Here is a 14,407-nt window from a genome sequence, read left to right as displayed (position 1 = left end):
CAGCAGTACTTGCACATTATCGCTTATTCCTTCAGAATGTATAAAAGCCATTTGAAGCCCGATAGCCACCTAGTCTGGTACTTTCCCTTTTCCACCCAGTTCCTGGCTTTTGACTCTGAATGAGCGATATGCCTTTCAGTCGCATTTAATGTGCTGTAGAATTCACGGCTGCATTCTCGTTGAGTTTTTGATTTTCTTTGAAAAGTTTTCTTAGACAGGGACTTATGTTTGTTTGCGTCCATTTTTTGTAAGCACACACACGCTAATGATACGAGTGTTTGCAATCGTGTAATGCAGCACCATAATTTAGCAGAGTGGCCACATCAAAAAATAATTGAAAAACTGAACATTTACTAGCTAGTGGCTAATGACACCTATTTTATTCGTCGCCCATCAAGAAATTCTGATGCGTATGCTGGTGTTTTATTCGTAATACAGAGAGCTGAACAATAACTCTAATTACTCTTCACTTCAAAGCAAAAGTCATGTGAGAAGCGTAAAAAAAAAAAAAAGAATAAACACAAATGATTGTGATTCCCTCTGTATCATCTTGGCTTCTTTTTAAAAGGCTTAATTATCATTCTTTCTGACAACTCCTGCACCCTCTGATTCTGCCCAATGGTGTAATACTACCAGGGCTGCTGAGAGTTGTAGGCAATTTAAGTAGCACTGCCACAGCTAGGTCTGTGTCTATGAATTAAACAAAACCTAAAGCATTAACAACAGCTATTGAAAAATGGACCTGATCTGTCTCCAGCCCTTTAACTCTTTCAGGGCGGATGTCGACTTTTGTCGAAATTCAGGGGTAGAGGTCGGTAATCAGCTGTAATCTGCGACAAATCTCACCATTTTGTTTTAGTTAGACTCTCTTTGCTAGAAGGAAAGAGCTTTGTTGATTTGACCTCCGTTCCATGCATGTGCATGAATAGCAAAGAGTAAACAACCTTTAAAATGGCATCGACATCTGGCAAGTGACCAAAGTGAAAGTGAAAAGAAAATATTCTGTGGACAATGTTTTGCATGCTATTGCTGAATCAGACTCTGACTTGCTGGACTCCTATTTTGATGCAAGTGATCTGGAGATGGAAATCGAGAATGAAAGTGAGGTACCAGTGAACACATTTGTGTAGCGGATGTCCCACAGCAACGTTTGCCTGGGAGGACCCCCACTTACAATGACAAGAGGTACAAAACAGATTGTGTCACACTGTGACTGCCACTGCTGCCCACCTGACATTCAAAGACAGCCAGGCAGCTGGCCCATCGTGCATTCCTGCTGGCCATTGAGCCACCCACCGCCCTCCCACTGCTGCCAGGAACGCCGAACAGGTGATGACAGCAGCAGACATTTTATGTTGATTTATGGGTGACACAATTGCTTTGTGTGCTTTTAAGAAAACTTGAGTTTTTTGGAAAAAAAAAATATTCAGCCCTCAAAGAGTTGAAATATAGTTGAAAATAAAGGGCTTAGAGACATCATTCATGTAGTCAGTTATGACAGTTCTTGCTCATCTCTTCATGTGGGATAATTCACGTAATGTAGCAACAATTAGTATGAAGGCCACAAGTTTGAGCAGCTAAGAAGTTGTAAGGTCATGATATTCACAGGTGACTACTGGACAGTAGTTATCAACCCAAATCACCTTATGAAATACATGATTAATCAAAGCTAATTGAATGAAATGTTGCGATTGATCAGAAGTAAAAAGTATTCATCTGACTGCCCTAATATGTACACGAGTGTATATGTATGTGTGCATGTCAAATATTTACACACAGCTGTTTAATTCTTATGATTGACTGTTTAGTAATTTTGTGCTCTGTGCATAAAAACTGTTCCTGGATCTACTGGTGCGAGTGCCAATGGTCATGTACTATTTGCCAGGTGGGAGGAGTACGGCCAGTACTTGGGTGGGAACCCATGGCTCTAATTGGCAATCTGTCTTTCAGCATTTCACCACCTAACAGCTAATGTGTGGTCAGCGCACTGGCGCAAAATGGCTACATCCCATCATCCAGGTAGATGCTGCACATTTAGTGGTGGTTGAATTGGCTCACTGTGTAAATCTCTTTGAGTATTGATAAATGAACTATATGAATGTAAAGAATTATTATTATTAGTGTGTCAGAGAAGGGATGTTCAGCATTGTTCATATTGGTAGCAATTTTCTCTTCTCCTCTTCTATCTCCAGAGGGTCCAAAGTGTGTCTCATAACTGAGCCCGCTATTTTAATTATTTTGTTCAGTCGATGAATAGTTCTCTTGAAGTGATTTTACTAGCGTAACACACCACACTGGCTGTCAGAGTTGTCACTAACCACATAAGAACATGAGAAATGTAACAAACTAGAGGACACCATGCAGTTCCATCAAGTCTGTTTGTTTAACTAATAACTAAGCTGTCCCAACATCTCGCCTAGATTCTGCTGAAAAGGTTGTCAAGGTTTCTTCCTCAACTACATGTCTTTGTAATTTGTTCCTGAGTCCCACAACTCTTTGCGTAAAGAAGTGCTTCCTGTGTTCAGTTTTAAATGCACTTCCATTTAATTTCCACATTAAAGGCCTGCAGTCTTCTAAGGAAGAAGAGCCTACTCTGCCATTCCTTGTATAGCTCCTCTGTGTCACAAGACCAGTCCGGCCTGTCATTGATGCGGATTCCCAAGTACTGGTAGGAGTGCCCCACCTCTACATCCACTCCCTGGATAGTGACCGAACATAGAAGCTCTCTGGTGCAGCTGAATTCCATGACCAGTTCATTGGTTTTGCTGATGTTAAGATGCAAAAGATTCTCTTTAACTGTATTTTCTCTATTCAGTCACTCACTTTGTATGGAGCAATTTCTAGACATGTTTTTAATGTACTGTATGTATTGCTACTTACATGGAATTCTGAACTTTGAAACAGATATGCAAAAAGCAAAGGAGTTATTTTAATCATGCAGTAAGGTAGACTTTGGTGCATGTTCACTCACATAATGCAGGCCCATTGTTGATGTATTTTTCCGTATTTCTGTTGCAGGACGGTCTGGCTCATGTTGGGTGGATTGACTGTACCTCTCAAGGGCAGCTTTGTGAAAGTTTTGATATTACTACTAGCATGACTGCATATTTCCCACCTGGAGCATCTCTTCAAATAAAAGGCGGAGGTTTGGTATGTGTCTCTATACTACAAATATAAGAAATTTAAGTAGTTTACAGTGCCCTCCATAATGTTTGGGACATTAAATTCCCCTTCTGCTCCACAGTTTCAAATTAAAAATTCCCACAATTCAGACATTGTGAATAAAGTGCACATTGCAGATTTTCATTTAAGGGTATTTGCATGCATTTCAGTAAAAATACTATTTTAGCATTTAGACCTGTTAGGCGAAAGAATATTTTTTTTCTCTTTAATTCGTGATTGAGACCTTTAACATTCCAGCTCACAAAGTTAACTGTTTGGTCATGGATACCTTGCTTCTGAGCTTTTGTTGTCATTTTGTAATTTAAGATAAGACAGCTGTGACGTTAATTTCCAATTTTTCCATGAAGCCAATTGCTACATTGCTACTTATAATAAAAGAATTAAAAGTATAGATTAAAAATAGCTTGCTTTCTTTCTCTACCCACCCCTTAATTTGTCTCCAAGCTTGAGGCTTGACCACACTTCACAAAGTCCCAGTCCTCTGGCATACATAGAGACAGAGCACATCCAAAACAAAACCAGCCCCCCAACAGCGGTGTATAAGCATTAAAACAGAGAGATCTATTGATAATACAGTCCAAATACTATAAGCATAAAATACAATCTTAAACAGTCTTCAGAGAGTAAACCCAGGGAATGATGTTAAACAGTAGCCCTAATACAATAAACCAAGGGTATGATGTTAAACAGTCCCAAAAGAGGAAAAAAAAATGAACCTATACATACTGCATGCATTTCCGTCATACCATGTAGAAATTATAACACTTTTCCTACATGGTCCCCCTCATTTCAGGGCACCATAATGTTTGGGACACAGCAATGACAGGTCTTTTAAAGCCTTCATATTTAGAACATGATGTATACCTCTTGCAAGCAATGACTACGTGAAGTCTGTGATTCATAGACCTCACCAGATGCTGAGGAAGCAGCCATCTTCATCTCCTGCTTGTTTTGGAGGCTTTTCCCCTCCGCTTACAGAAGGCCTGCTCAGCTAGCTTGGCCATTGAAGAATTTTCCATTTTTTAGCTTTGAAGCACTCCTGTGTCACCTCGGCAGTATGTTTGAATCAGTATCTTGTTGTAGGATGACATGCTGTCAAATGAGTTTGGAGGCATTTCCTAGAACTTGAGCAGATCAGATTTTTGTGCCCACCTCAGAATTCATTGTGCCACTGCCATCAGCAGTTCATTCATCAATGAAGAGAAGTGTGCCAGGTCCTGTGGCAGCCATACATACCCAAGACATAACACCCCCAGCACCATGTTAACAGATGAGGTGTTCTGCTTTGGATATTGGACAGTTCCTTCTCATCTCAACAGTTTGCTCTTGTCATCATTCTAATGCTGGTTCATCTTTGTCTCATTTGTCTTCAAGACCTTTTTCCAGAATTCTGCAGGCTCTTTTAGGGCTTAACATTTATACCCTTCTTTTGTGGCTGACTAGTGGTTTGCATCTTGCAGTGTGGCCTCTGTATTTCTGTTCATAAAGTCTTCTACAGATAGATGAGCACGTGTCAGAGACGACTGTTTCCAGAAGACTGTTTCTGATCTGTCACACGGGCATTTAGAGCTTTTTCTTGACCATAGTGAGGATTCTTCTGTCATCAGTAGTCAAGGTCTTCCTTGGCCTACCAGTCCATTTGTGATTACTGAGCTCACCAGTGCATTTTTCAATCTTCTTGAGATTACAAACAGTTGATTTTGATCATCCTAAAGTTTTATTCTTGTTTTTAGCCATGTAATGGCTTCTTTAACTTTCACAGGCTCAGCTCTTGTCCTCATGTCGAACAATGGTAACTACAGACTCCAAAGGGTAGAAGCAATCCAAGGTATCTTATGAAGCCATTAAACCTACCTGAGGAAACACAAATGCCTATGACGCCAATTGTTCCAAACATTATAATGCCCTGAAACTGGGGACAAGGTAGAAAAAGTCTTGTGTGACAGAAATGTCTACAAATCCCCTTAAATGAAAGTCTGTAATGTGATTCAAGTTCACAATGTCTGAAGTGTTTGATTTGTAATTTTTAACTGTGGACCATAGGAGGAAACCAAGAAAAAATATATGTCTTCTCCTAGATGTTATGGCGGGCACGGTAGATATTTCATTATTTCTCCTTGACTATATAGATGTACTGTAATTGCTTTATTTACATTACTTTGTTACTGAATTTTGTTCTCTCTTAGTTTTTTAACAGCCTTGATGCAAAGGAGATCTACAGTGGAGTATTGGAGCATTTACCCGGTTTAGAGACTCTTACTAAAAACAATTTTAAGGTAACACATTTATGAAAGAAAAGTTTATAGGAGTTAATAAATACTGTAAATCGAGGAATGCATTTAGAGGCGGTCAATCCATTAGGTGACATAGGCGGCCGTCATCTGAGGGGTGCAATTTATGGAAGTTATGGACGGCTTATGGTGGACACCAAGGGGAATAAACCAACTATGACAATACTTGGTGAATACTGTTACCTGCCGGGCATCATTTTTGATAGTAACACTTCATACACCCAAGGGCATGTGCTCCTTAAAGACAGTAGTATGTCCACCAAGGGGTGCTGTTTGTTCCACTGATGGGGTACATGCTTTAGACACTGAGGTGGGGACCCGCAGGTCATCCAGGTCTAATAACATTGACTTATCTGCTTTGGACAACGAGGGGCAACATCCACCAACCCTGCCTAGGCCTCCAAATGGGCTTCAACTGACACTGAATATATTGAATGGCATCACTGACGAGACCCTGACCAAGACACTAATCTTGTTAGTGCTCTAGTTGTTGAATAAACTAAATATGTAAAGTAATATACACTCTGATTTCTAAATACTTTTGGACAAAAGTGTTTCCTAAATAAGTAAACATTGATAAGAATAAATTCTGCAGAAAGATCGGTTAAACAGGACATCAAGTAAAAGGTAAATGTTTAGGGAGTTGAGGATTTGGGATTTCATTTTCGCTGATTTTTACAGTAGATTGAGAAGAGTGCCTAAGAACATTCTAAAATATATATAAAAATATTTTTTACAAACCATGCTTATATGAAGTTAAAAAGTGTACTAAAAAGTAAAAAAATAAGTCTCATATACATCACTCGTAATATAAAAGTGTGGGCACTTTTCATCAATCAACATTCTAAAACTTCTTTAAATCTTAGCAAAAGCGCCCACCTTTTATTTTGCGAGATGTATGAGAGACTTTTTTTACTTTTTAGTACACTTTTTAACTTAAGCGTGGTTTTGAAAAAGTATATTAAAAGTGTGTGTGTGTGTATATATATATATATATATATATATATATATAGCGAAAAATTTGGATCTAAATACGAGCATTGGGTCGCATAACGAGCCACGAGCTGTGGTTATGCGTGACGCTTTTCCCGATCCGCCTCGACTCGGGGATTCACCCAAGCTGACACTGCCAGCCCGTCAGCTCACTCAGTGTTCCTTGTTCTCCCGTAGCGTGAGGATCTATGCGTTTGTGCGCTTGTGATTTCATTGTTTCGCTGTAGCAGTTCACCGTATAAGCGTATCCAAAAATATTGCGGACATGCAGATGGAGAATAGGAGACGATTGCCCTCAAGAGGAGTACTAGGGTGTTGTACCGTGTTAGCCATTATGAATGTAGAGAAAAGCCAAGCAAAATGACACCTTTTATTGGCTAACTAAAAGAGAGACAGAGAGAGAACCATCAGCTCAGTTATGATCACATGACGCTCAGCAGACAAAGTGTATCCATACTACTCGTATTACAGTTTATTGATATAACTAGCAAGTACTTGGAATGTGTGTGTGTGTGTGTTTTGTTTTTTTTTTTTTTCATTATTCTAAATTAAATCATTTCTCTTAGGATAAATTATCTCATCATCGCTGGCTTGTACACTTTACGTTTGGAGAAAAAGAGGAAGGTACAAATGAATACAAGAAGCTGAAAATGCTTCTTAAGGATGAGCAAATTCAGGTGGGTCAAGGGAAAAATGATTACTACTATGCAAGTTTATTGTTGTTCTGGTGTTTATTGTAGATTGTTACCTAAGCGTTTTAAAAATATGTCCACTTATCCAGTCACATGTGCAGAAGTACAAATGCATTAAATTAGCATCATGTAATAAATCTCTTTTTATAAACACAGTCAGTCAGTCTTTGTCCAACCCTCTATATCTTAACACAGGGTCACGGGGGCCTGCTGGAGCCAATCCCAGTCAGCACAGTGCACAAGGCAAGAACAAACCCCGGGCAGGGCGTCAGCCCACTGCAGGGCACACACCACACCCACACACCAAGCACACACTAGGGACAATTTAGGATCGCCAATGCACCTAACCTGCATGTCTTTGGACTGTGGAAGGAAACTGGAGCACCCGGAGGAAACCTACGAAGACATGTCTCTATTGTGTAAATTACTTTTTCCAAAACCAGTGAAGATAGTTTTGGAATCATTGCCTATTTCCTTCAGACGTCGGACTCATTTGTGGGTTGATAGCTTTACCTCATTAGCATTATATTCTCAAAAAAGATATAAAAAGCATTGCATTTTTTAGCTTGAAAAATATTTTTTTTATTAATTCTCATCTTTCTATGGTAAAACTGGCAAAACACTAAAAGTTCAAAGTCAGAAATGTAGAAAGTATAATAATGATTCAAATAATATGAACAGCAGCACGCTGCACATTTGCAAGTGACGTGAGAATCACTTTTGGTTTCACTGACTGTTTCAATTTCACTGTCTGAAGGCAGATTCACTTTGTCATCACATTATGAGCCTAGGAGAAGACACGTCTACACCATTGACCAGATAACACTCGGTGCTGATGCTATTGACACTTCTACAGCCCATGTAAACCTCAGGTCTTATACGAGACCCATCTATACCATTGCCCAAATGACACCCGGGGCTAACACTTTTAGCACTGTTATTACAGCCTGAGTGATGCTTGGGTTTAACGCTAAAGAGGTTAATTACACTGTAGGATCAGTTGGCTCCACAGTGCTACTATACTTGAGTACCAGTAAATGACATGTGAGAGTAAGCAGGCTATACTGTATGATAAAATAGCCGGACATAGAACCTTCCTGTCACACTTCTTAATAATGATGGGTAATCTTGAGCCCCAGCCCAAAACCTTCATCTCGTGCTAGAATTAATTCAGTCCGATCTGAATAGTTAATGGGAAGTCCAAAACCTGAGAATGTCTGTCTTTTGATTTTTAAGAAAAAATCTTGAAACAAGTAAATGCTAATATCCTGATTTCCCTGACCAGTACATTATATGAATAGATGTAGTTTGTGGTAAATGGAAGCACCTGTTCTTTTAAAATTTTATTTTAGTTTTGAAATGAATGTCATACTATTCAATCAAGCATATAACAGCATTAACAGATATAATCATGTACATCAAAATCAATACAAAGAAAAGAAAGAAAAATACAAATATAAAGATTTAACCTCCACCTAAGAGAAAAGAGATGTGAGCACAAAAAGAGAACCCCTTCTCAATTCCCATGGCTTATCTGAGACTGGGTCTCGGGGCAGTAGTTCTAGCAGCAAGGCCCATACTTCCCCTTTCCCCAGCCAGACTTATCAACAACAACATTTATTTATATAGCACATGTTCATACAAATGATGTAGCTCAAAGTGCACAACTCCTGTTGTGGGATGCAAAGGTGTTCCCAGGCCACCTGGGAGTTTTAATAATCCCATTGAGCCCTAGGTCTTTCTTTGGGCCTGTTCCCTGCTTGTTGTTCCCATAATGAGCCAAAACACAGCGCTGCAAACACCCTAAAATGGCTAAGAACCAAACATTAAACTCTTCTGAAGTGGCCTTCTATGAACCCTGATATAAATCCTGTCGAACATTTATGAAAAGAACAGAAACATGCAGTCTGGAGAAGACCCCCTTCAAACCTGATCCAGCTCGAGCAGTTTGCTCAGGAAGAATGAACCAATCTACATGTGTACAGGTGTAAAAGTCACATGGAGACCTCCAGGAACTTTTTTTTTTTTTTTTGCAGGGATTATAAACTCGAAAGATTGTGCAGCCAAATATTAGGTTAAGGGTTCCCACCAATTTTGTCCATGCCCTTTTCATTTGTGTTTTTATTTGAAATAGTCTGAATCAAAACTCTAAAGCAAAGTCTGATTTTTTTTTTTTTTTTCTAATTATAGTATAAACAGTGATGGGTACCAATGATTTTTGTCAGTTTCAAATTATTTCAGAGAAAATGGTGGGTTCATTTTTTTTGTAGAGAGGTATCAACAATATATGTTTGTGTGTTTGTTAGATGAAGTATCGTTTAGTAACTTCATTATTCATTCCTCTAGGTTGGGCACGTCGACTGCAAGGAGGAATTAGATTTGTGTAATTCTCTGTACATCCACAAGCCAAGCATAGCTGTTTTCAAAGGGACTGGTGTGAACAATTTTGAAATCCACCACGGTAAGTCAACTCTAGAAATACGACGGACATTCAGAAACTTTCCACGCTTTTTTTTTTTTCAGCTCTATTTATTAAGAATCTCAAAAACAAATAACATCACTTTTCGACATAGTTATCTTTGTTGGCGATGTAATTTTCCCAGCGTCGTACCAGCTTTTTATGGATTTCAGAAACAAATGACATCACTTTTCTACATAGTCACCTTCATTTGCGATGCAATTTTCCCAGCATTGTATCGACTTTTTAATGCCCAATTACTACTCCTCCTGCCTTCAGTGTTTCCAACAAAAATCTAAAAGTGCGGAAACTTTTTGAACGTCCTTCGTAGTTCCAACTCCAGGAAACTTGAGTGCTTTACCACATTGGAATTGTAGATAATAAAATTGATATCTACAGTCCTTGAACCCTGGAGTGTCATTGTCTGCCAAAAAGCCTTGGGTGTAGAGTTTACATACTCTAAATGGGTTCATGTGAAGATCACCAGAGTCTTGGGATGTGAGGTAAGGCTGATGGCCATCTTGGTTTCTCCGGCAAGTGTGAAGCTGTTTGTAAAAGAACTAAGATAGACTGATAACTTGTCTAGGTTTGGTTAACTGCTAGAGTCTACTTTTGGCAGGCCTGGGCTCCAAGCAAACCTCCCTTTGGGAAAAATAGTTTCAGAAAGTAGATTGATGGGAATGCAAGAAAACAAAAAAAAAAAAAACTATGCTCCTTTTATAGGCTTTGTGGTGAACAGGAGTAGCCAGAAGAAGAAGATGGCTCCTCACTTGTGGTGATCAACTTTTGTAAGCTGTCCTTCAATGCTTATTCAAAACATTCCCTAGACTCATGGTACTTTATTATTTTCACCTCTGTTGTATGTCACTTTGGATAAAAGCCATCTGCTAAAAATATAACTGTTTCCAGGCAAGATGGGCCTTGGTCAGGGAGGAGACTGTAACACAAGAGTTCCCAAACTTTTTCGGCCACAGACGCCTTTACTAAAAACTTTTAAAACCGCCGACCCCCTAGTCATTTACTTTACTTACTTAAATTAATAAATTTGTACAGTACTCGATATTAAATATTTCACTAGATATCAAACTTCATTTTAATCACTTGTAATTGATTGAAAAAAATAATGCCATATTCCGTAGTCTTTTTATCTTGTGCAACATTCAATATTGAAACCTGCACTAATGAAAATTAAAGCAAAAAAATACAAGTAGAGTTTTTTTTTACATTTTTGACATTTATGAAATAAATATGTAAATTCAAAATAAGTAGAAATAGTGCAAGCTGTACTGTCTGCATTTCTTTTTTGATTCAGTCATATTATCTGAAGAAATAAAAACTTTTATTAACAAACAATTTCGACAGCCCCTGTGATTAAAAAAAAAAACAAAAAAGCAATAAAGTATGTACTTACTTGAAACAGAAGATTTTTGTTCAAACTCGAATAAATAAACTGTGTCCTCTGATTTTCTTTTTTGTAGTACTGCTCCTCAATAAATAATTATATTCAAAATTCAAATCACAAATAAGGACGTCATATCAAACAAACCAATTTATAGTGTTTTATGAAATCATGACCGTACAAGACTGATAGATTCTGCTAAAATCGAATATCCGTCGTCTCGTCCCACCGCGAGCAAGTGCAGAAATGCAATGGTTTTTCATGTCTGCACTTGCTTTGATACGTTCGATAAGACAATGCACAGACATGTTTGTGCTACATGTATTTTCATGCATTCTTACGTGCGACTCTTTTAGTGACACATTTTACCTTTTCATTCGCAAGTTTGTTATGTAATGTGTTTTTATCAAAAAGTGCTTTTTTGAATTATTTTACTATTTAGGTACCTATTGGAATCATAGATATTTTGAAGTAACAAACAAATTGCAGTAGTAAGGGGTCTATTTTTGCTGTCGTTGTCCCCCCAAATTTTTTTATTGAAACTATCGACTACTTTGGGAAATCTTGCTCTAACAGAACTTCAGAAGTCTTCTGAGGAGATGGGAGGACAGTCATCTCAACAACACTTCATCTGTTAGGCATATCATGGCATTGAAAGGACTCGGAGAGCATGAGGAAAATGATTTTCTGGTCTAATGAGACAGAAATTCAACTATTTGAGGAGAAGTCCAAGCACTGTGTCTGGTGAAGACCAGGCACTGCTCATCACCTGCCTAATGTCATCTCTGTGGTGAAATGTGATTGTGGCAGCATCATGCAATAGGCCTACTTCTCGGTGGCAGGATAAGGGTGACTGGTCAGATTTGACAGAGGGGTATATGCAGTTCAATACTGAGAGGTCCTTGAAGAAATTCTGTTCCAGAGTGAACACCACCTCAGACTGGAGCGACAGTTCAGCTTTCAGCACAACAATGACCTCTGGAGCATGCAGCCAAGAACACACTGGACTGGCTTTGGGAGAAGTCTGTGACTGTCCTTGAGCGGCTCGGCCAAAGTCTAGACCTCAACCCCATTGAACTTCTTCGGAGAGACCTGAAGATGGCAGTTTACTGATGCTTCCCGTTCAATCTAACATAGCTCAAGAGGATCTGCTAGGAAGAATGGGATAAACTGCCAAAATCCAGGTGTGCAAAGCTGGTAGGGACTTAACCCAGGAAGACTCAAAGCCGGAATTGCTGCCACATGGGCTTCTACAAAGTACAAATTATTGATCTGAATAATTAGGGATTTCAGTTTTGGATTTTGAAAAAAATTGCAAACCTTTCTAAAAAAAATGTTTTGACTTAGTCATTATGGACTAAAATTAAATTAAGTCAAGTGTGCAGAAAGTGAGGGGGTGTGAATCCTTTCTGAGTCCACCATACTTTAAAAGTGTCAACCAAAAAGGCTAAAAAAAAAAAAGGGTTATAAGGTGATATCCATGAGAAAACGAAAAATGTTTTGAAGGAACGGTAAAAGCACAAAAATGTAAGAGACATTTTTTGATGTAGATGTTGAGTTGTACGCATCATTTTGTCGAAATGGCTTCAGTTAAGAGTTTCTTTGTGTTTTTTTTTTCCCAGGAAGGAACATTTTGTACAACATCGTTGCCTTTGCTAAAGATAGCATCAGTGCTCATGTGATCACACTCGGACCTCAAAATTTTCCCAACAATGAGAAGAAACCCTGGCTGGTGGATTTCTTTGCACCAGTGAGTGATTTTTGTGGACTAACTTGTGCTGTACTCGTGTGCTCTGTTTATGTGTTCTGTATGATAGCCTTTCCTGTGTGTTTTTCTCTTTTTGTTTTTCTTTCTTCCCTTTAGTGGTGCCCCCCTTGCCGTGCTCTACTTCCAGAATTAAGAAAAGCCTCTAAACAGCTGTATGGCCAGTTGAATTTTGGCACTATTGACTGCACCATCCATGAGGGCCTTTGCAACATGGTGTGTATTATAACCCCCTTTCTTTTCACAATGGGAAATAAAATGGCTGTCTCGATATGACTTTAAAGGTTGGACAGTGGTTCCAATGCCCTATAGCTTCTCACTATGAAGACACTGTGCAGTTCTTATTAATGAAATTAACTTCAGCTAATTTTGTATTGTTAAATTCACTTTTCATACTGAGGCTTACTGTGTCTTTTCCTTTTGTTCTTTTTGCCCAAAACCTGACTTGCCTTATAAGATACACTATGTTGGTTTCCTTCAGCTTGCACAGCACTCTAGAACAGTGGTTCCCAAACTCGGTCCTGGAGACCCACTGTGGCTGCAGGTTTTTGTTCCAACAGATTCACAATCGGTGATAATCGATAACAACTGATCTAATTTAATTAGCTGGTCTTTTTTTACTCTTCTCTTATTCTGCATTCAGAAAAACACAACAGTACGGTTTTTACATTTATAAGACTTTAAATGCTTAACTCTCTCTTGTTGTTTTCCTATTATTTGCCCTTTTTCCTATGTAGTTTGCTCTCTTCATTTAACCCTAATAGTGACAATTAACAACCAGCATTAGACACCCAGGATGATGAAAGTAGCAACAACTTCATTGTCAGACCTGCTAATTAGTAAGTAATCAATTAAATAACCAAAACACCTGGAAAAGCAGAATGGTTGAAAATACTGTAAATGACTTAAAAAAACTACATATTCCCCATATAAATGCTTATTACATTTTAATAAAGTGTAACTTGGTTTGTAAATTCTACGTTCACTCAAAACACAGAAAATGGGAAATTAATGGCTCACTTAATTAGGCTAAGAGTCCAATGAAAAACAGACATTGGTTGGAACAAAAACTTGCAGCCACAGTGGGTCCCCAGGACCGAGTTTGGGAACCAATGGTCTAGACCAGGGGTGGGCAATGCCAGTCCTGGAGAGCTGCAGTGGCTGCAGGTTTTTTGTTCCAACCGAGTTTCTTAATGAGAAGTCAATTATTGCTGACGAAGCACTTATGGCCCAAGTGACATTTTGATGCTTCATTTTAGTGGTCTCATTTGTTAAGTTCCCCGCCCTTAATTGCTTACTTCAGTCTTAAACAGCTGCATTCACTGTGTTTTAATGGCTCCTTACTAGCAGTAAAATGTAAATGACAAAGCCGCTAGCAGTTCTCAAACTAGCTTGTTTTCATTTACATTTGTGTGTGTTCATGCACGTTTTAGGCTTCAAATCATTTGGATGATATCCTTGGAAAGGAAAAAATCTACGATATAAGAACCTTACATTGCAGACTAACGAGCCATAAAATGAAGTAAGGTCTGAGACTGGCAAGGATTGGTTTCTAATTAAGCAATTGGGTTGGAATGACAACCTGTAACCACTGTGGCTCTCCAGGACTGACATTGCCTACCTCTG

At 38.7% G+C, this 14,407-nt stretch overlaps 1 protein-coding gene across 1 annotated transcript in view; it reads left to right on the top strand.

Annotated features, from left to right (window-relative positions):
• The window catches only part of dnajc10 (DnaJ (Hsp40) homolog, subfamily C, member 10), a 90,385-nt gene that overhangs the window by 42,961 nt on the left and 33,017 nt on the right, over nt 1-14,407 (top strand). The window contains exons 10-15 of the mRNA XM_039757731.1: nt 3,019-3,150; nt 5,370-5,459; nt 7,034-7,144; nt 9,506-9,620; nt 12,639-12,766; nt 12,881-12,997. Of these exons, the coding sequence (XP_039613665.1) occupies nt 3,019-3,150; nt 5,370-5,459; nt 7,034-7,144; nt 9,506-9,620; nt 12,639-12,766; nt 12,881-12,997 (693 nt within the window). The remainder of the gene's footprint in view (nt 1-3,018; nt 3,151-5,369; nt 5,460-7,033; nt 7,145-9,505; nt 9,621-12,638; nt 12,767-12,880; nt 12,998-14,407) is intronic.

Source organism: Polypterus senegalus, chromosome 6, assembly GCF_016835505.1.
Source record: "Polypterus senegalus isolate Bchr_013 chromosome 6, ASM1683550v1, whole genome shotgun sequence".
Taxonomy (NCBI): Eukaryota; Metazoa; Chordata; class Cladistia; order Polypteriformes; family Polypteridae; genus Polypterus; species Polypterus senegalus.
The sequence above is the reverse complement of the archived record's forward strand: the minus strand, read 5'-3'. Positions and strand labels throughout refer to the sequence as shown.